The 22291-nt window shown below is 39.1% G+C and overlaps 1 protein-coding gene across 1 annotated transcript in view; it reads left to right on the forward strand.

The window, feature by feature from the left end:
• STMN2 (stathmin 2) overlaps positions 1 to 18338 on the forward strand; it is a 56196-nt gene extending 37858 nt beyond the window's left edge. The window contains exons 4-5 of the mRNA XM_053558628.1: positions 7388 to 7579; positions 16999 to 18338. Coding sequence (XP_053414603.1) covers positions 7388 to 7579; positions 16999 to 17058 — 252 coding nt within the window. The 3' untranslated portion in view covers positions 17059 to 18338. The remainder of the gene's footprint in view (positions 1 to 7387; positions 7580 to 16998) is intronic.
• Positions 18339 to 22291: the final 3953 nt, after the last annotated feature.

Consider the following 22291-nt stretch of genomic DNA (forward strand, 5'->3'; position numbering starts at 1 on the left):
TAAAAAAATGGTAAAACAAATATACTTAACTGTGCTTTTAACTTCTTTTGAAAATAATTTAATTAATGATTTTCATTTCTTTTTTTTTTTTTTTTTTTGGTTTTTTGGCCGGGGCTGGGTTTGAACCCACCACCTCCGGCATATGGGACCGGCGCCCTACTCCTTGAGCCACAGGCGCCGCCCAAAAAATAATTTAATTAATGATTTTTAAAAATCTTCGCAGCACACCTAAAAGCCCAAGATCCTCTCATGGTGCACCATTGTGCCCCGGCACAGTGGTTGAAAATCACTGCCCTAGACCCATTTCCTTTCCCTAGCAATATTTTTAAAGATTCTTTTTAGTAAACATATCACATTTAAATAAGTATTAATTTCATACTTTTTGCCATAGCTGTAATCAAAGGAATCTGTGACTGCCAGTTAATATTTCTGATTATCATAAGATAAGCACTTTTTTACAAAATTAACATAATTTTAACTCAAAGTAAATATAAAAATAGACATGAAATATAATTTCTGTTAGAGATTTTTAAACATTAAAAAACCTTATGAGCTCTTCTTCCCACCATTGGTACCTTTAAGTCCTATTCCTAGGACTTCAAGGACCCTGTCTGAGAACTAGCGACCACGTCTGTGTTTGGAGGACTTTCTCCATTTACATCTGGAAGGCTTCCACAGAGGAGTCTCCACATGGGATCAAATTCACTTTGTGTTAAATGTTTTGGCAATTTCTCCAACTCCTTACTCCCATCTGTTGACATTACTCCAACACTGACCATCTGGTTACTAGGTTGGACAATATTCCCTCAGGGCCCTTTGAACCGGAATTAATGCCCCAGTGATTGGTTAGCAGAAGCTTGTTACAGAAAGAGTAAGTCTTTTTTTTCTCCCTTCTTCAGTTATCTCTGGGAGTCAATGGTTACTTCCAAGAGATTATATTAATCTCATGTGGTTAGCTTGAAGCTCATTTCTTGAAATCAGAGTCTATATACGGCACCTCACCCACATGAGTGAAATCACATAAACACTTCAGCTGTCCATCCATCATTTACTCATTGTTTCAACATTTATTTAGTGAGAAGCAGCAGAGCTAGGCTAACCATGTATACCAGGACAACTCTAGCTAACTCCCCATGGTCCAGTATCATTATTAGTGATTCCTCTTTCACTTTCCTAAGTGTTCCAGTTTGGTCATCTTCATCAGAGCATCTTTAAAAGCATAGTGGTTAAGAACATGTGGTTAAGAGGTCTTTGTTCAAATTCTGATTCCACCACATTACAGCAGAGTGACCTTAAGCAAATCCCTTAATCTCTCTATGTCTTCTTTTACCAATTTGTAAAATGGAAATAATACTACATAAACATACGTCATAGAGTTATTGGAAGAGTTGGAAAGTTATTCTACATAAAGACATACAAAAGGCACAGTGAAAGGGTTAGTTATTATTATGTAAAGACACACATCCAATTCCTGACCTCACAGAGATTATGATCTAGCAAACTCATGATTTTATAAAAGAAATAAATTTCTCATTAAAATATACTGAAATGTAGCCATACAATATGTTTCATAAATATTTTCAAATATAAAATATTCTTTATCAAATTGCATAGAATAGACAGTTTGACAGGTAATAGATATGTTAATAGGTTAGCCCAATGAAAGTGGCTTAAAAAAATTATTAAAAAAAAAAACCTGAAAGACCTCAATGACATTGATAAATCACATTCTTAGAAAATTAAATTAAAAAAACACGTTTCTCAAACCAGTCCAGTGAGATTATTGGCATTCTGACCTTACCAACGCAATCAATTCCAAACTCACTGAACCACTAAAAGGAAGATTTACTGCTTATTCTTTATAAAATGTCATAAAAGTTGATCTTTAGTCACCAGATCTATTAAACTTACTTTTTTATTTAGTTATTTTCATTTATGATATCAATTTATGGCATTTTAAATTGTTTTATTTTTAGTTATTATGGGTACCTTTTCTGTTCGTTGGCATCCCACACTGTGGACAGCAATAAAAATGGATTCTAGGAAAAAAGGGGCTGATTTGTGTAGCAAGAGATTATGAAATAAAGTGCTGGGTTATTCATAGTTTGGCATTCAGGAAACATTCTGTTCCCCAGAGAAGATGACACATGGCCACAGAATCCTCCTGTGTGTCATCTTCTCAGTGATAAAGAGTACCCCACATTTCTTTTCCCATTACTCACTTTTGCAGAAAGACTGTAAAGGTCTTTGGATTTTAATCATTTTAAATTTCTTATTATGCTTCTGGCTCTTCAAAACAAAGTGAATATTGCATGCTCTTATCTGACATTATTATACTAAATTGTCATATTTCAACAAGACATTATCCATGACTCTAGCTGGGTTAATAATGTTTTTTCATCATTAGCAGTAAAGCCAATAATTACAGACACATCATCTAACCTGCTAGTATAAAAGCATGTTGCTAATAGGAAAGAGATTTCATGTCTGATAAGTGATTCTTGATAGCAAGTAATATATCCCCAAATGATGAAAGAAATGAGAAAATAAAATGATAGAAGTGTTTACTTCAGAAGTAAGGGGAAAACTTACACTGTCTAAAATGTGGTCTTGTATCTCATATGTGTACGTAAGGTAAAAAGAGTTTTGTACACGTATACCAGTTAATGCAAATTTATCTTGCAGTAATTAAACTCTCATACTCAGTAATACAAGAAATGATAACCTCTTAGAAAAATGTTAAAGTCTTCCTAAATGTACAGTGACTTTTCTCCCCTGTCTCATTATCCTTCCCTCCAGGCACCTCTCACATAGTTATTTCAGTGCTATTGAGTTCAATGTGAGGAGGTTTATGCCTAGAAAAGATGCTCACCACTAATGTGCCTCAGTTCCTACAATAGCAAGATGGAGAAGGTTCTTTAGTCTCCTAGAATGTCACATGGAACATCTCAGTTCTATATTTTGCCTTGACATTTGCATTATATCAGCTGATGATTATCTTGCCCTAATTTTTCATTTTAGCATTTCAGTGACCTTCTATGTTAGGGACATGCTATTCAGAAATGTTCCTCCGAGGCCAGATACTCTTTCCTTATACAAATTATTTTTAACAACTTTTAACAAATCCTACCCCTCCAGTCTCCCTATCAATCCACACAATCTAAATTCTTTTCTGCTTATCTGCTCAATCAGGGAATAAAGGAATAACCTATTTGAACATGTAGTAGAACTTTACTTCTACCAAAAATGAAGGAAAATCCTTCCACTTTTTTACATCACTTGTTTTTATGTCATATTTTAGCACAGTTTTCTGGACTAACTGCTTATTTGCTCATTGGAATTAGAGCCAGTTTTCTTCCTTGAGGGTATGACTAGAAGACTAAACTATATTCATGTATCGATTTCTCCCTAGGAATTAAGTTAGAGAAGTTATAGGCAGCAATATCTGGATGCTACATTGCAAAAAAAAAAAAAAAAAGAAGAAGAAGAAGAAAAGTTATGACTTCTCCACCACCACCACCACCACAGGTCTCTCTATAGAGACCTTAGAAAATGAAGTAGAGGCCCCTCTGGCTATTAACTCCATGGAAGAATTTGTTCAAAAATTGAGTGCCTATTAAGTAGGGACCTAACTAGAAACCTTAAGTATTTCCTCGAGGAGGAATGCTTTCCCCTATAATTTGCTTCACATTCTGCAAATTTTTGTTATCAGGCATGAAAGCAACATTAATCTACTGTGCATTTCCATCACAGCTTTTTAGTGACCAAATGCAGTGTCTATGAGCAATAATATTTCAAAAGAAATATTTTTTTTTGTGGGCTTAAAATATTTAGTTAACCATGCTACACGTAGTCGTACTGTCATCCAGGCTTAGCTGTTCTCTTTACAGAGGAAAGGCAGAGTGGATATAGCATAATTCTTAAGGTCTTTAGAATTTTCAGAATGTTAAATAAGCATTGATTTAAGGTTAAAGTCAAGTTAAACTTGAATTTTATGGACTTGAGCTTTAAATATTTGAAACACAGATGTTGCAGATGCATTCGTTGACGCAATAGTGGCTATGACCTCCTCTTCCAGTGTATAAGAAAATGCATCACAGAAGTGAGTCGCCCTACGTGTGCCCTGGGCCAGTTTGGCAGGTCTTTGTCAGTCAGCAGCAGACTCGTAGGGGAACATACTCCACTGCCTGCTCTTTCTGTTTCACCAATTAATTGCACTAAAGACATGCACTCACTACCTATGTGTCTAATCTCATTTAGCCTCAATGGCTACAAAAACACTAACTCTATTAATTGAAGCATTTCAAACTGAGCCAAATGCCGCACTCCAGTAAATGCAATAGACATTACTTATAGTGGCAATTCTCCATTACTCATAATGGGAACTGTGGGAGTATTTGTTCATGCAGACCAAATGTGTCCCACCAAGGCAAGAAATTTGAAAAGTTACGTGTTGCTATCTCTTATCCTTTTAATTTCAAGGCCTTCCTGTCTCAATCATATTACCCTGCTGTCTCTTTATGACTTTGGTTCTTTCACAAAAAAAATTTTTAAAAAATCACAAATGCAAATATAAACATTAAATTAAAACACAACAGAACAAGTGCCAGAGTAATTTGAGCATCTGAAAATGAAGTTTTGGCAGTTGTGGTGGCTTCTTGATAACTATCCACAGCAGTCCTCTGTTAGCTGATCCAGTAGGTAAAGCAGCAGGCACATGGCCCCTCGCTGCCGTGACTTGCCATGAGGTGCGTCTTCAAGGCCACAGGGTGGCCCCCTACACTCAGTAAAGCAGGATATGAACCCAGGTTTTCTAAACACAGGCTGGGCTCATCTCACCATGCCACAGGAGTTCCTGGAGAAAGCCTGCTTAAAACAAATGGCTGTGAAAAGCCAGGGGGATCTATCTAGGGCAGAGTTAGAAACACTGATCTGTGGGAGGAAGAGCGGGAAGGATCGCAGCACGCTGAGCTGAAATGTCACAGAGCTACCTGTAATAGCAGCTAGGACTGATGGGCACCAGTTGTTCAAAGAGTATTACATAACTGTGTGGTAAAGTGAAAAAAACAATTGAAAATGACTGCATTAGAGAATTTTGAAAAGTTTTGCTTTGCTTTATTTGGATTTATTTGGTTTGGTTTAGTTCCCTAGAGCTTCCCCCAGGGGTTCATTACAAAAGGAACTTAATTCTTGGGCACATTGCACCCTTGTTTTGTGATAAAACCCAGCCTTCTTTCTCTAGAAGGTTCTTAGTCTGCAGGCTACATGTATTGAAATTTCTGAAATGAAAGATCAAAGTTGATTCCTCTTATTGCTTTGTGGTGCTTCCTTCACCATGAGATTTCCCTTAAGTGCAGCCCGGTTCTGGGGACATGTGTGTGGTGGGGATGAGGGAGTTAGGGAAAGACTCAGACTATCATCAGCTCTGAGGATCCTAAGTCCACTACTGTCCAAAATCAAAGGAGTTTGAACAAATACTCTGCACACATGGATAGCCAAAATTTTACATTTAAGTTTTCCTGCGCAGTATATTCAGTCACCATCATCTTCTAGTGACAGGGCCTTGAGTTTTACTTTCAATCATAATGACTACCATATGCTCACTACTAACTTATCTAATATTAAACACTCATTGAATACCTTGCAACTTTATTTCATTTGATAATGACAAAGAACCATATGAGATAAGTACTATTTGTATTCATATATTAATACAAAAATAATTTCATAAAGACTTTTCTCATAGAGAGAGATTTTAAACAAATATATACACACCTTTCTGTTTGTAAGCGTTCAGTATCCTGGTAAATAAGCAAAGTCTGTACAGGATGCTTTACCAACAGTCCCATCTAGAGGCAAGAGGATGAACCAGCCAGAAAATATTTTACTCCTATTTCCTCCGGAAAAGTTCCATTTGGTTTTAACCTTAGTTTTTGTCATAATTTTCTCATTATTTTTTGCATTAAGTGCTGGTCTTCAGTACTAGTCTCCAGGACTTTCTCTCTAACCCTCAGTGAGCCACAAATCTATTCCTGATAAACTTCGGAATAAACACATCAACAAAGACTCATAAGGCTGTCTGATTTTACCATTCCTATAGAATTTTGTTTGAAGAGAAGTTTCTTGCCTTTTTAGGCCCCATATTGTTTATACATCAAAATCTCTCCAGTGACCCCACGCACGCACTGCTACTACCATCAACTAAAATGCTTTCCTTCTAATGTTTTTAATGGTAATCAATATACTTAACAGAGCACGTAGGAATATTTTTGGTCTACCATTGTTTAGATATTCACATATATGATTACTGCCTCACCTCAGACCATCAGCCAATCCTAAGGAATTAACCAGGAACAATGAGTAGGTAATCTATTAGTAAACCTGGATAAGTTAGTATTGGCTAAGACTTCTCTTGCAGGAGAAAATGAATACAGAAAGAAGTTAAGTAACACACCCCAGGGTCACCAACAGAGCTAAGGCTCAAACACAGGACTGACAACAAATCCCATGCCAGTGTGTTTTGCAAAAAAAAGCAGACTATGGACTGCCTGCATTGACATCATTAGGGATGCTTATTCCCACCAGAGAACCTTGGAATGAGAATCTCAGTAGGTAGATACCAGGAACCTGCATTTTTATCAAGTTCTCCAGTGATTGTTAACATACACCGTACAGAGGCTGGAGAATTACAGTGATCAAAGTGGGGAGGAGGATCAAGGGGAATTCATCTGGCTGTAATGGTTCTGTTCTTATCACTGAGCAAACACAGGGTTTCAAGGATTACCCAAGTGACCTCAGAATTTTCAAGAGGGGGACAAAGCAAGGACTTTCTGCTGTTTCTGGCCAAGTGGACATTGTTTGCAATGTTGTCAGGTTTCAAAGAGAATTTGGCTTATGGAGGGAAAGGGGAGGGTGGGTGGAATAAAAAGAAAAAATAAGTTTGATGATTTGATTGAGGAAAATTGAAAAGCTCATTATAGGGCCCAGCCTACAGTTGAACAAAAATCAATGGGGTAAGAAAAAGATCAGAACTTGCCCGAGTCCTCAACCACTTTCTTCAGGCTTCATGGAATGTTGCCATCCAGTGATTATTTCAGTGTTTTCTTCTGCATAACTGCTTAGCAATGTCATTTAAAAAAAAAAAAAAAAAACTCCTCAACAGTCTGTTCAAAAACTTCTTAGCTGAAAATTCAGCTAACTGCATTTCCCAACCAACCACATTTTCTATAGAAAACTCTAAGCCATGAAGATGAGTACAGAGCTGACAGCAGTGCTCAAGGCCAGAAGTACTATTCATCTGAAAAGAACGCTTCCTCAAATCGGGGGGCATTATTCTGCTAGGTTTGCTTTCAGGTAATTATAAGATGGATATATTTTTCTTCCCCAGTCTCAGGAGGCCCAGGTGCTGAAACAATTGGCAGAGAAGAGGGAACACGAGCGAGAAGTCCTTCAGAAGGCTTTGGAGGAAAATAACAATTTCAGCAAGATGGCGGAGGAAAAGCTGATCCTGAAAATGGAACAAATTAAGGAAAACCGTGAGGCGAATCTAGCTGCTATTATCGAACGTCTGCAGGAAAAGGTAATCACAACCGAGTCCTGAGCAGATGGACACATTCATATGCAACACAGTTGGGTGAACTCCCCTATTCCTGAGTACCAGAGATGGTCCAAATTTGCTGCAGGTGTAAGGACAGCCAACTCCCAGGGCCAGTGTAGCATTCACTTAGTGGAAGGTGCAACATGGTAGAGGAATGGGAATCCAATGTTAAAGCTAGAATTCTGTGAAATTTTGCAATGATGAATCAATTCAGGAGGACTGATTCATGTTTTTTAAATGTATAAGCCTTCTGCTGTACAAACCTTAAGAACCAACATATTGGGGCAGTGCCTGTGGCTCAGTGAGTAGGGCACCAGCCTCATATACCAAGGGTGGCAACTTCAAACCTGGCCCAGGCCGAACTGCAACAAAAAATAGCCAGGCACTGTGGCAGGTGCCTGTGGTCCCAGCTGCTTGGGAGGCTGAGGCAAGAGAATCACCTAAGCCCAAGAGCTGGAGGTTGCTGTGAGCTGTGATGCCACAGCATTCTACCCAGAATGACAAAGTGAGACTCTGTCTCTAAAAAAAAAAGAACCAACATATTGTAGAAATATTAAACTGGAAACAATAACATAAATATTATATTCATATACATTGTATTAATATAAAATATGAATGGCATTTAATTTTAATTTAATATTTAGTTAAGTAATATCTGATCATTGATCTAAATATAAAATTAGGAAAATATATTTGCCAGAAAAAGCCAGGATAGTTATGAATACTTGTAAGCCCATTCTTCCTGTGTAGGAAAATCTACATAAAACTAGGGTATAATAACATTGTGTGGAACGCTAGCAAAGAAAAGCTAATTGGACTTATTCATTTCATCACGTTCTGATATCTTGGTGCCTTTCCTCTCGACACCATGAACATATATTTGTTGCCATCATTCAGGATGAACAGTACTGGAGTTCCTCTGAAAAGTGCTCTTTCTTTCTTTTGTAGGCTCTATTCTCTCTACCTCCCATCTATCTCCCCAAAACACTTTCTTCTGAAAATGTACAGTACAGCTATGAGTAGTTTAGCTTTGTCCATTTCTAGAAGTTGAATTAAGCATTGAGAAATAGGATCCCTGAGAAAGATGCCTCAAACCTTTCCGAAGCAGACGCCTCCCTGCCAGTACTAAGTGTTTTTATGCATTAGACACTGAGGATTCAAAGAGAAACAGAACTATCCCTGTCATTAGAGCATGGAGACTTTAGTCCAATCAGCCTCCTATTTTCTGAGTAGCTCTTAGGAAGTTTTGTGTCTTATAGAGAGTTGGCCCATCTCATCTAAGGTTTAGGTCACCTTATCCTGAAGTTCTGATAATTCTTTGTTTTTATTCCCAGTCTCTAACTATAAACATCAGACTAGAGCCAAAGGAAATCAGGCATAAAACCTTATAAAAACCTGGATATTTTCATCTATGCTCTTGAAGAATTTTTGAAAACATTGCTGGGAAAGGGCATTTGGGTTCTCACGCAGCAGTAAGACACAGAGGCTGTCAGAGATATACGGACAAGGACTATTGAATTGGGAAGAAGCCAGAATAATTTACTGGACGACTTGCCAAAACCTGAAAGTTGGATTAAATTTTTATTGAGAAGATGGTGTTTCTGTAGCCTCAGAATTGTCATCATGTTTCACACAAATGAAACAGGTCAGGATTTAGAGAAGGCAACAGAATGTGGCTCCCTACTGGTTACATATGACAGTACCATAACACGTGCTTTGCTGAGATGTAAGAGAGCAAAGTTCCATTTGCTAAAATTTACTCCCCTGAATTTGAACTAGTCAGTCATCCTCCCTTCACCCTCATTTTGTGCTTCTCTAGAGTGCTGAAGAGGTTCCTGCTTGGCCAGTTCTGGTACCATGGACAGCAGAGAGTCCCTGTGGATTCTATCTGTGCTCACTGGAACTTGACATCTCACATCCAAAGCCCCCAAAACATCAATTGAATTTGCTATGAATAAGACACGCTGATCTTAGGCCACCATGCTCAATGAGGCCTTCAGTATCCAGTGCAAGATTTATGTCATTAGTAGTCCTTGAGCAGTTTTGTTTCTGAAATTACACATACATAAACACAGAGTCTAGCCCTTTTGATAGCAATTATAAAATAGTTCACAAAATTTGCATAGTATATCTAGTATTTGCAGAAGTCCTGGATTTTAATAGGCAATTTATTTTTCTCTGTGTGTTTTCTTTTTCCTTCACCCAGTCCACCCATGCTCAGCTCCTGTTTGCCCTCTATCCTGTTCCCATCCAAATTCAGACCCTTCCTCCCATACATACCTACATGCATACCTTTTTCTGAAAATAATCAACCTGTGGATTGTGTTTAAAATTCCTGACATCAACCAGAAAAGTCTTTCAGGGTAGGACCCAACATCCATATTTTTTTTTAACTTTCCATATGATTCCAATATGCAGCCAGGTTTGAGAACTAGTATCCCACGTCAGATGATGGCACCCAAATAACTTCAAGGACCACATTCTTCCTAGTATTCCATAGCTAAAGAGATGCTTTTCAAATCTAATAAGATATTTGGCCAGTGTCAGCCAAGATCTTTTATGTCTTCAGTAAAGGGGAGATATCTCTTAGGGAGTACCAAATTTACTTTCATTTGATGTATTTTAAATAGGTTGATTTAGTACCAAATTCTTTACATATTGTGCATTTGTTTGTCTGTACTAAACCTATTTACTTTTCCTACAATAGGACAAAGTAAGTTTTATATTATGATCAATTTTAGCCTTTTATTTGAATGAAATCACTCTTATAAAATTAGAAGTTCAAAAGAGAATCAATCACAATAGCAATGCTTAAAACACATGAAAGTGCCAAGATAACATAAGCCCTTCTAAAATCTGCCACATCGAAATATGATTACTACTGAAACAACATCACTGAGTTACTCATTCGATGAGCATCTCTTGAGTCCCTATGATATGCTGAGGAATATGGAAGCATCTCCTGGAGAGCTCTTTAAGAAATTTGTGTTTAATTGTCTGGAGTGAGGCCCAGAAATCAATATTATTTTTAAAGTTCACCAGTAGCCCTTATTATTTATTTAGCTGTAGATGAGAACCACTGAGCTAAAGGCTTCTTAAATACACTTTCCTATGTCATTATAAATTATATTTAAGTAATTTTCATCTTCATTCCATCAGTGTTTTTTTCCTTCAAAGAAGGTTACAGTCATTTTTTATTTCCACTTCCTGTTTCCATAGCACCTCATCTCAACACTCCAGCCTATTAAGTAGAAAAGAATCAAATGTGGAGAAGGATGGAGAAGGGATGCCTATGCCACAAAGACTTGCATTAAGCTCATCTATTTATGTCACTCAACTTGGGTGACTCGTCCTACCCAGGACTCAAAAGTACAGTCTATGGATTATGATACACTGGTGATATTAAAAATGTTGTTATGTTTGGAGTGGATAAGAAGCAAAGAAAGAGAGAGAAGCCGGGAAAGAAGGAGAGGTCAGAGAAAAAATACCTGTTCTTGTGATGCAGAAATGATTAAAGAGACACTGCCTCCCCTAATGTGTCCCATTCTCCCATAATGTGCTCTACAGCGTTCTGCAGAAAATTCACCACCTGGCCCTGGTAGGAGTTTTTTTAATCAATAAGTAGTAGGAGCTCCTTTATCAGACCCAATCAGGATATACAGTGAGATAGTTAATTTTGAAAACAGTTATAGCAGGTATAATCATTTTAACAATAATACATCCATTAATCAAACACATAATTTTCATTAAGATTCTGGCTCGGCACCTATAGCACAGTGGCTATGGCACCAGCCACATACACCAAATAATTAAATGTAAATTTATTCACCAAGCTTTTGAGGTAAGCCAAGACCTCTGTGAAAATGTATCAGCTTATTGGGGTTCTGTGTCCCTTCGTTTCTTGAGTTATTCACATTATGTCACATTAACTGTGATTTATAATTTCAATCTCTTTAAAATTGAATGCGGCCTAAAGACACTTGCAAAAGAATCTGGATATAGAATTTTTATAATTTTCCCTGGCTTTTGTAGTTGATTAACCCATTATCTAATAAATACTTCACCCTCTCAAGTATTTTCAAAGCTTTTTCTCCACCCCCACAATTTTCCATTACTGTCATATCTAATTAAATTATGCAGTTAAATTTTTCAAATGCAAATAGCTAAACAGTGTGGAAATAACGCTGAGTGGAATCAAGCATGTAACTCAACCAATGAGAGGAAATGCATGCGGCAGTCTGTAGAAGAGTCTGCTAGGCTCAAGCAATTCCACACTCAGGAGCTGTCAGATGTAGCAAAGGGGAGGGAATAGATAGCAACAACCCAGGAAGACACTGAGGAGGAATTCTGCTGAACTTGGTGAATTCTTCACATAATCCAGATTGCATCATGTCTTCTTGATTTTGTATCATCTACTAGTCAGTACCAAGAATGCCCAGATCATAAAACTATAACCAATACCCAAAGAGCTCTCAGTGGTGTTCAGGACTGAGAGAAGGAAGTAACCCAGACAACCTTGTTAGACTCCATGCAACCATGAAATATAGGACTGAGTAAATAAAATAAATTATCTCACTATAACTGATAACGTCACTTCTAATAATCTAGAAAATGTCAAGCGAAGATATTACAGCCATTATTTTAGTGACAATGGCATCATATAATATAATGGCCCTTAAAATTATTTTTAAAATAATTTTTTCTTAAGCAATTAAGATTCTGGCTCAGCACCTATAGCACAGTGTCTATGGCGCCAACCACATACACCAAGGCTGGTGCGTTAGAACCTGGCCTGGGACATCTAAACAACGACAACTGCAATAAAAAAAAAATAGCCAGGCATTGTGACAGGCACCTGTAGTTCCAGCTACTTGGGGGCTGAGGCAAGAGAATCGCATAAGCCCAAGAGTTGGAGGTTGCTGTGAGCTGTGACGCCACGGCACTCTACCAAGGGCGACGTAGTGAGACAGGTGATTTTGAAACATATAACCCATTATGTGTAAATTTCAACCATCACATATTGAATTCTTCTCATCTGACTCTTAACTTGTTTTCTTGTCATTCTAATTCACAGATACAATTTGTGTAACTGTTACTACTGAACTTATCTGATGAATGAATAATGAAATAGCAAATGGGGATTAAAACTAAGCTTTATTGTTTGTTTGCTATAACCCAGGCATTTTTTGCCTGTACAATCATATTTAATACAAACAACAACCCTAAAAGGAAATACTTTACTATCCCCATTTCACAGCTGTGGAGCCTGGTCCTTACAGAGTTTAAGCCATTGGGCCAAGATCACAAAGCTCAGTAGACCACAGAATCTAGATTTCTTAGACTCCAAACTTTTAAACTAAGCTAAAGCTGCTACTATTGTTTATCAGTCATCAAACACTGCCTAGTAAACAGGCTTGTCAGGAGCCTTCAAAGTTTACACTCCATGGATGCCCATGACCTCATGATCACTGTCATCTTGATGTATGAAAATATGTTCTACTGGCTGTCACCGTTCCCTCCTGAGCCCTCTTTAGTATTGCTCAGAAGGATTCCTGATGATGCTGACTTCATTTTTCATTCAAAGGGACTCATATAACAGAATTTCATAAATGGGTCATCTAGTGCAAGCCCCTTGTTTATATTCGACACCTAGAAAAGTTAAAGGGACATTAAGAGGTTAAAAAAAAATTAAAGACCTCATATTTCTTACTTAACAAGCAGAGAAAGTTTTTAAGTCCCACTTTCTCAGAGGAACAGAAGTTTTTCTTAAGACCACCATTCATTTTTTTGCATATATGAAAGGCATAGTTGCACACAATGCTAAAACACTATTTATTATGTTCCCCTCATATTGTTGGAAGGAAGGGCATAAATTTCAGAGAACACTGTAAATTTAGATATGCTTGGGCCTCTGACAGAAGCTGCCAGATATTAGAAGAACAGTAATGAAAGAAATGCCCACCAAAGAGTAGTCTTTTTTGATGAGCTTTCTCTGAATATCTGCCTGAGAAACTTCTGGACTCCAGGTCATCTGATAATTGCAAACAGCTTACTAATAAGAGAAATACAGTAGGTTGAAAATCATAGGTTTCCTGCCTATACTTCTTCCACATTTTGATATAAAGTCACATTAACATTTCATGAGTATGATATTTGCCAATTTAAATGTAAAGTCTTCACATGATATATTGATATATTGATTAAAATCAATAATAAATCTTTGGAAACCCAAAGAATTTGTTAGATTTCCCCTTTTTTCATGTTTTCTCAGGCCCATGAATTACATTTATTCTTCCCAAAGGGAAAAATTCATTTCTTCATAACTAATTTTAAGTTTAATAATTGTACTCCAAAGTAGCCTAATAATACTAACTACAATGTTGCCTGTTTTGTTATAAATTTGAATTTACATGAATCTTTACACTTGAGGCTTTTTTCCTAGCATAATGATGGTCTGGGCTTTTTCTCAATTTTCACCAGAGCTCAGCTCTCACTAATTAGTTTCTTTCTGCATGAGGAAAAGATTTCGCTTCATCTTTTTCCTCATAATAGCAGAACAAAAAGAAGAGTCAGCTGCATCCATGCTAATTTCCCCTGTGACATTTCCAAACAGGACTTGATTTCTCTATACATAATTTTTTCCTTCTTTTCATGGTTTTTAAACATATACAAAGGCTCATTTAAACCAATTAAATAAAATTGGTTTTAATCTCTTTCTCTAGAGTCAACTTCCTGCTTATTCCGATTCTGTATTTTTGAAGGAAGTGGAGGGTGGTCTGTGCCTTTTTCTCTCAGAAACTACACTTGAAAATCAACACATTTTTCAGACTGAGCAGGGTGGCTTATGCACTTTGGGTGGCCAAGGTGGGAGGATTGCTTGAGGCAGGAGTTCAAGATTGGCCTGGGCAATTTAGTAAGACCCCATCTCTACAATTAAAAATAAAAATAAAACAATTAGGCAAGTATGGTAGCCCACACCTGTAGTCCTAGCTATTCAGGAGGCTGAGGTAAGAGGACTGCTTGAGCCCAAGAGTTCAAAGCCACCTAGATCAGGCTACTGCACTCTAGCATGAGTAACAGAGTGAGACCTATCTCAAAAAAAAAAAAAAAAAAAGCAGACTTTTCCCATGCAACTATTACATTTTTCTCTCATATTAACATTGAGACTGTGATTAAGAAAGGTTAGGCTATACATCCAGGCTTTCTGGCTTGAAATCCTTCCCTGTTTACCAGGTATTACTTAAGTGAACTTGGGGAAATTATCCTTTCTATGTCACAGTTTCCTCCTTTATGAAATAGAGATAGATAATAGAGCCTCCACCACATGTTGTTGGGAGGATAAGCAGAATTAATACAGGCAAAATCCATAGTGATGCAGGCCTGATACGTATTGAATGCCTAATAAATGCTCAATATTGTTATATTAAAAACTCTGTAAGCATTGCCTCAAGGTTAATAGAGTTTAATGATAAGATTTACTTTCTAGTTAGTCAAGGTCATTGCCCCTGAACTAAAGGAATCTATAGTCTCAAGAAATTTCTGGAGCTTCAGAGGTGGTGGGGGGTGGGACCACAGGAAATGAGATAAACAATATCCTAAATATAAAAATAAATACTATTACTAAAAATTAGCATCTTACAATTTCAATTTCACAAACATTAATCTAGCACCTATGATCTATAAGACGACATTATTGTAATCATCTGGTATAGTACTATGTACTGAAAAATACTGGGTCCACCTTTCCTCCATCAGTTCCGTCCTCAGGAAGTTCGGTTACCACCCCAAGGATAATGCCTTGGTATCTCACATAAATAAACATCCACCATTGGGCGGCGCCTGTGGCTCCGTGAGTAGGGCGCCGGCCCCATATGCCGAGGGTGGCGGGTTCGGACCCAGCTCCGGCCAAACTACAACAACAAAAAAAAAATAGCCAGGCGTTGTGGCGGGCGCCTGTAGTCCCAGCTGCTCGGGAGGCTGAGGCAAGAGAATAGCATAAGCCCGAGAGCTGGAGGTTGCTGTGAGCCGTGTGACACTACGAACTCTACCCTCGGGCGGTACAGTGAGACTCTGTCTCTACAAAAAAAAAAAAAAAAAAAAATCCACCATTCCCACGCTACCTGCAAAGCACTGTTCTAGGCCCTGCAAGTGGAACATAAAATGAGAAAACACAGTCCAGGCCTTCAGTAAGTTTATAGTTAAATATAGCAGAGTAGACAAGAACAGAAATGCTCAAAATACAAATTAGAATAAAATGACTGCTCCATAAAAGGTAAAGTTTATACCATGTTCAAAAATGAGATTAGTTTGCAGTATCATCAAAATCTTCGTGAAGAAAAGGCCACAGGGCTTAAAAAGTAAGTTTACAATTCTGTCCAGTGAAGATAAAAGATTAGGAATCTCCGTTATTGAAAACTGCAAGAAAAGATGATTCCATTATACTGAAATATCAAGATTATCCACTTTGGGCGGCCAAGGTGAGAGGATTGCTTGAGGCCAAGAGTTCAAGATTGGCCTGGGCAATTTAGTAAGACCCCATCTCTACAATTAAAAATAAAAATAAAATAATTAGCCAAGTGTGGTAGCCCTGTAGTCCTAGCTATTCAGGAGGCTGAGATAAAAGGACCTAAGCGGACCTAACCTAAGCCCAAGAGTTCAAGGCCACAGTGAGCTATGATCAGACCACCCCACTCTGTAGGAAAAGACTGGAAAAGTCATCTGGAGTCCAGTTATGAGGGGCCTTGATGAAGAGATCAAGAACTTAGGAAACAATACAAAAAGTTTTCCTCCTAGATCTAACACCTCCAATGTGTCCATCAGCAATTATAAAATCTTTAAAATATTAGGGAAAAGTAAAGGCATCATTAAAAATAAAAAGGAAACCAACAAGTGACATTTTATCAGTATTTTCTGTATTCATACAATAGTCCTGATAGTCAACATTCTCTTAATCATGTGACTTTTTCATCATAGTTTTAAAGAAAAACAATTAAATATATTAAACAAAAACAGTTAATGACATCCTAGATCTTGTGAGATCTTCTCTGATGTGATATTTCCTCAGGCCCATGTCTTGCTCTCTTATGAATTAAGAAAAATTCCTAAAGGTAGAAATTTTAGACTCCAAAGTAGGTTATTTCCAGTCCAGCACATGGTATGCAAAGGACAATTAATTTGCAAACTCATCCTAGAAAAAGTGTGACATACCTCATTGCTGAATATCACTACAGTTGCCTTCAAAATACTCCCCTTGACCATCTGGTGACCATAGTGATATTCAGCAATGAGGTACGAAGCACTTTTTCTAGGATGAGTTCACAAATTAATTGTCCAACCTCAGAGCTCTCTGTGGAGAGACAACATGACCCTGTGATATTTCTTCTCCCTTTGGTGTTTTGTAGGAGAGGCATGCCGCGGAGGTGCGCAGGAACAAGGAGCTCCAGGTCGAACTGTCTGGCTGAAGCGATAAGGGTCTGGCACGCCCCACCAATAGTAAATCCCCCTGCCTATATTATAATGAATCATGCGATGTCAGGATGGGGAATGTATGACATGGTTTAAAAAGAACTCGTTATAAAAAATAAAAAACAGAATCAAAAATTAAAAAAAAATCAATGCGGTCTCTTTGCAGAATGTTTTGCTTGATGTTTAAAAAATACCTTGGATCTTATTTTGTAAATACTTACATTTTTGTTAAAAAATACAAGTATTGCATTATGCAAGTTATTTCATAATCTTACATGTCCTGTAACAGGCTTTTGATGTTGTGTCCTTCCACTCAAATGAATTTGCTAGGTCTGTTCTTTTTGAAGCTCTCCATGTCTAATTCCATTCCAAGAAAAATGAGGTCAGTAGACAGTCTATGGTGCTAGAAACCCACCATTGCCTAATGACCTAAATGGCTTTGTAATCTCTGAGCTTGACTAAGACCATACCTAGATCACACAGGTATTATGATTCATGATATATTCATGACATTTGTTCGCTCATAATCTATTTACTGCCTAGAAACTACAAAACCAAGCAAAGAAAAATCACCAGGCATAGCATTTACTTCCGCTTCTCCTGGATTATGTGCTACAAATGTGCTTTGGCTTTACAAAGGGATGGATGAGAAGACAGATCTGAGCTCAGTCTGGGTAGAAGCATAAAGCTGAACCTTTTAAAGCACTGAACACACATCCAGATACAAACGGTTCAAGCAGCCATGAAATCGCTCTTCTTAAAATGGGCTTAATTCTCTAGTTTAAGTTCTTTTGATGGAATGATTACTTAATGTGTCAGGTGGCTTATTTGTGGATGCCATGATTGATGATGTTCATTTTAAGCTCTTACCTATAGTACAAGTACATGATGCTACTGAATATTTTTCCACTTGGAAACTGTGAGCTGGTTGTTGCATTAAAATACACACACACAAACAAAATCGAAACACTGCGGACTTCCACGCAAGCTGGTCTTTCTTCCCCAGTGTGAGGCAATACTGCCTATTTAAAAAAAAAAAAAAATTACTCCATCTGTGAAGCTGATGCAAGTTAAGGGGGCAAGGCAGGGCATTTGTGCCAACCGAAAATCACCAGATACCCACCATAAGTACCTAGCGCAGTTTTGAAGTTGTTTCTCCCCAACTCCCAACTCCTGAAGGTTGCTGCCTGCATATTTACTCTTCATTAGTGCTATTTTCCTGTATGTCATTGTGAGCAAGCTGTGATTAATAAAGAATTGGAGTTCTGTGAACTAATAAAGGTTTGGTCTGTTCTCTCGCGTCCAGCCCTGGAGTTCAGCTTTTTTAAAAGGACAGCTATTGAATGAGGCAATCTCACAAGCAAAGAGTTTGAAGGAAACCAGTGCCCTGCTGATTCACTTCCCTTCAGGAGCAGTAGGCCGCCTCTCTTTTCTCTCACCCTCTGACAGGCCAACACAGTGGGGGAGGGCTTCAATCTGTTCCTCTTAAAAATACACAAACAGAAGGACATAGCAAAGCTGGTAATTCTGAGGAAGAGAACCCCTTCAAAACAGTGGAAGCTTCTTGGCACCATCTCAAGTTCTCCCATGTGGCTCACAGGACACCTCCCCCAGCCCAGGCCGTCTGTTAAAATGTAATTCCCAGCCACACAGCTGAATTTTGTACTGCCAATAAACACACTGCACACATGGACACAGCAGGGTCCGCTCAGTGACGCAGAAGGATATTACAGGACCAAAGGAACCACATCCAGTTTTAGCAGAAAATCATAAATCATTGAAATTGCACAAATCTATGAATAAATAAATTGGGTTACAATGCTCAGGATCACTAGCAAGCCTCTTTAGGAGGGAGGCCACCTAGTTTCTGTCTTGAATATCCTTTACTATTTGTGGGACTCTAACAATGCAACAAATGACACACGTGCTTAATGCCACACACACATGAGCTTCTGAACAGCATGAAATGGGGTGTGATCTTCACATTGGTTTGACATAACTTAGTTCAGAAAACATTACTTGAGTGACTTTTACTGGGGTGTGAAAAGCCCTGGAAACCTGAACTTGAATGACCACGAGGAGCCACAGTCTAGGAGCTTATTTAGGCCAAAAAATAGCAAAAAGGGTATGTTAGTTCAACATACAGATAATTTCAGCAGTCCAGCATACAGATAATTACAGCAGATAATTTCTACAAAACTTTCTGAAATATTAAAAATAGTTAACAAGCCTCTCATACTACTACTGATTAGGTCCAAATCCCTAATCTTAAAGGTGAATGAGTCAATCGAGGCACAAAGAGGCATGTGATTGCTCCAGACTACAATGCCCGCTTCTACTGATTTCTCTCCTTATTCATAGTTCATCACACACCATCTCCAAATGTCACCACACTGGTGAGGGGAGATATTATCTATGAAGCTTGCCTAAACCACTAGTCCTCAAATTTTAATGTAATCCAGAGTTATCTGGAAGGCTTATTGAAAACAGACTGTTCAGTCCCATCCACCTCCAGACGTTCTGATTCCTGAGGTCCATGTAGAATCCTGAAAATGTTTAGTTCTAACACATTCCCAGGTGACCCCGGTACTGCGCATCTGCAGCCCGCACTTGAGGAGCCCACCTACAAACAAGGAAACCCATCCAGGTGTGGGGACTCCCCAGCGCTGCCACAGCAAGGCCATCTGTTTCCAGCAGGGTATCTTCCATTGGGGCGAAGATGTGAAAAGAAATCTTTTCACTCTGATTCGAAAAAGTGGAGGTGGGATGCAAAGGAATCCAAGAACAAACAGGAAAAAGCAACGACGACGACAATGACAATGGTAATGGAAGGACAAATGCACTTGGGGCTGGGGTGAGGTCAGGGAACAAATGACTCAGCGTCTCTCACACAACATATTATTCAGGGGGGATTAAATCGGGTGAAGGTGCTCCAGACCCCTTAATTGATTAACTAAGGTTAACCTAAAGCAGGGGGTTGCCATTTTGTGAATTATGCACAGTTTGGTAGCCTGGTTCCACTCACGATTTTTTTTTTGGGGGGGGCGGGGCAGAGTCTTGGTTTCCTCAGTACTGTTTAAATTTTGTAAATTTCTTTCTATGAATTTTCACAAAATACCATTGATTTGGTGACTCACGCTCATCTCCTGTCTCTTCTACATCTAAAAATGTACAGAACAACTGAATTTGACAAAGGCCGTTCTCTCTGGTTAGAGTCCATCTTTTGGCTCTTCCTCCGCCTTGACAACACTTGAGAGGAGAAACAAAGGTAAAAATGGACCGATCCACATATTCTAACCCGTCCACCCTCCTCCCACTGAGGGGAAGACTTTAGCATCCAAGTAACCCATCACCTGTCTGTTTTCAGCGCCCAACAAGGCCATGGTCCTTGATTTTTTTGGACACAGAGTCTCCTTCTGTCGCCCTGGGTTGAGCGCCATAATGTCATAGCTCACAACAACCCCAGACTTCTGTGCTCAGGTGATCCTCCTTCAGCCTTCCCAGTAGCTGGGACCACAGGCACAAGCCCAGCTACGTCCTTAACTTCCAATCAGGCCATTTGCCTAAACTGCTGAGGCAAACACAGAAGTCACTGTGCACCCCCCAAATTACCTCAGTCATCTTGGATTCCTCACCGTCCCCACCACACATCTCCAATGGATGTTCTGGTAACGTCCATCTGACCTCTGCATCATAGTCCCTCAGCCCTGATCCCAGAACCACTGCCTAGTTTGGGCCCTAGGAGACACCACCACAGCCTCCTCACAAGCCTCCTTTGCTCTGCTCTGCAGCCGCAGCTACGCTCTGATCGCATCTCTGCAGGATGACATCTGCACTCCTCTACGTGACCACAGAGCGCCCTGCCATCCCGCTCTTCTCTACTCTTCTTCCACCCCTAACTATTCCCTGTTCACTCTGGCTTGCCAACGACAGGCTATAGCAAGCCTCCATGAACATGTCATGCTATCTGCACAGAATTATCTCCATTACAATGTAAGTCAAGAGAGCCTAGGTCAGGCTATGATAAAAAAAAAAATTCAGTAAATTAAAAACACAAAGGTTTATTTGCTCCTCCTGTTACTATCCAACATGGATCACTGTGGAGTCTGTGTCACTCCTCACTCTGGAGTCAAAGACAATGGAGGAAGAAGGAAAGTCCAAGTACAACAAACCATGCCCTGGCTCTTCTTCAAGCTTCTGCCCAGAAGCAGCACACTTCACAGTTCATGGGCCAGGGCAAGGAGTATGATCCCATTTCACTCTTAAATGGGCAGAAAAGTGCAATCTCATCATAAGCTCAGAAGGAGGAAAACCAGAAACATTTGGTGAGCCACACCAATGATTAACATCCTGCTGGCCACCAAAATTTCCAAATATTCAGCTCTTATTCCTCCATTTAAAGACATTGTCCCAGGGTAAAAAGAACCCAAGTCTCATTGTTTCGTAGCATCAATCTCAATGCCTAGGATTTCTGGATGGTACACAGTTTCTTTTCCCTTCCCTTCCCTTCCCTTCCCTTCCCTTCCCTTCCCTTGCCTTCCCTTCCCTTCCCTTCTCTCTTCTCTTCTCCTCTCTTCTCTTCTCTCCCTCCCTCCCTCTCGCCCTCTCTGTCTCTCTCTCATTGATGCATGCTTCCTCTTGACCAGAGACAAATAAATTAAAAAGTCGTTGCTTTTCCCTATATAGTCAATATACAATGGTGCAATGGGACAGAATAATCCCAATAAGCATATTCATTCTAAAGAAGAATGAGAAACACACGGCATTCGCTCATTCTAGTATCCCACTGGCCAAACACTGAGATCCCGATACCCTTGGGAGGGGACATGTTCCTTGATCTTGAGTCTGTCTCTACTGCCCTCCTAGAGAGAAGCAGGACCTTGCCTCTGTCCTCTAAGCAAATCTTCTTGATCCTTTATTCTCACTGGCTACATCCACAGGGACACTGGGGAATATGCCTCCTTGCAGTCTGACATTCCTTGAAAGCAGCTTTCTTGGCCTTTATCACCCACCAAGCTTGGGATCATTCAGTTTTGACTGGTCACTATCCAGGTCTTGACAGGAAACAGAAGGCACACTATGAAGGAGGAAATGAAGAGAATTTAGTGCCTAATCTATTTAAAGAGTATGAGGGGATTAAGAGAAACCAGCAGAGGATGTTGAAACACCTATGAAATAAGAACAAGGGATACCATTTCCACCCCTGAACTGAATACCCCAGAGACAACA

This window comes from Nycticebus coucang, chromosome 13 (genome assembly GCF_027406575.1).
Source record: "Nycticebus coucang isolate mNycCou1 chromosome 13, mNycCou1.pri, whole genome shotgun sequence".
In the NCBI taxonomy this organism is placed as follows: domain Eukaryota; kingdom Metazoa; phylum Chordata; class Mammalia; order Primates; family Lorisidae; genus Nycticebus; species Nycticebus coucang.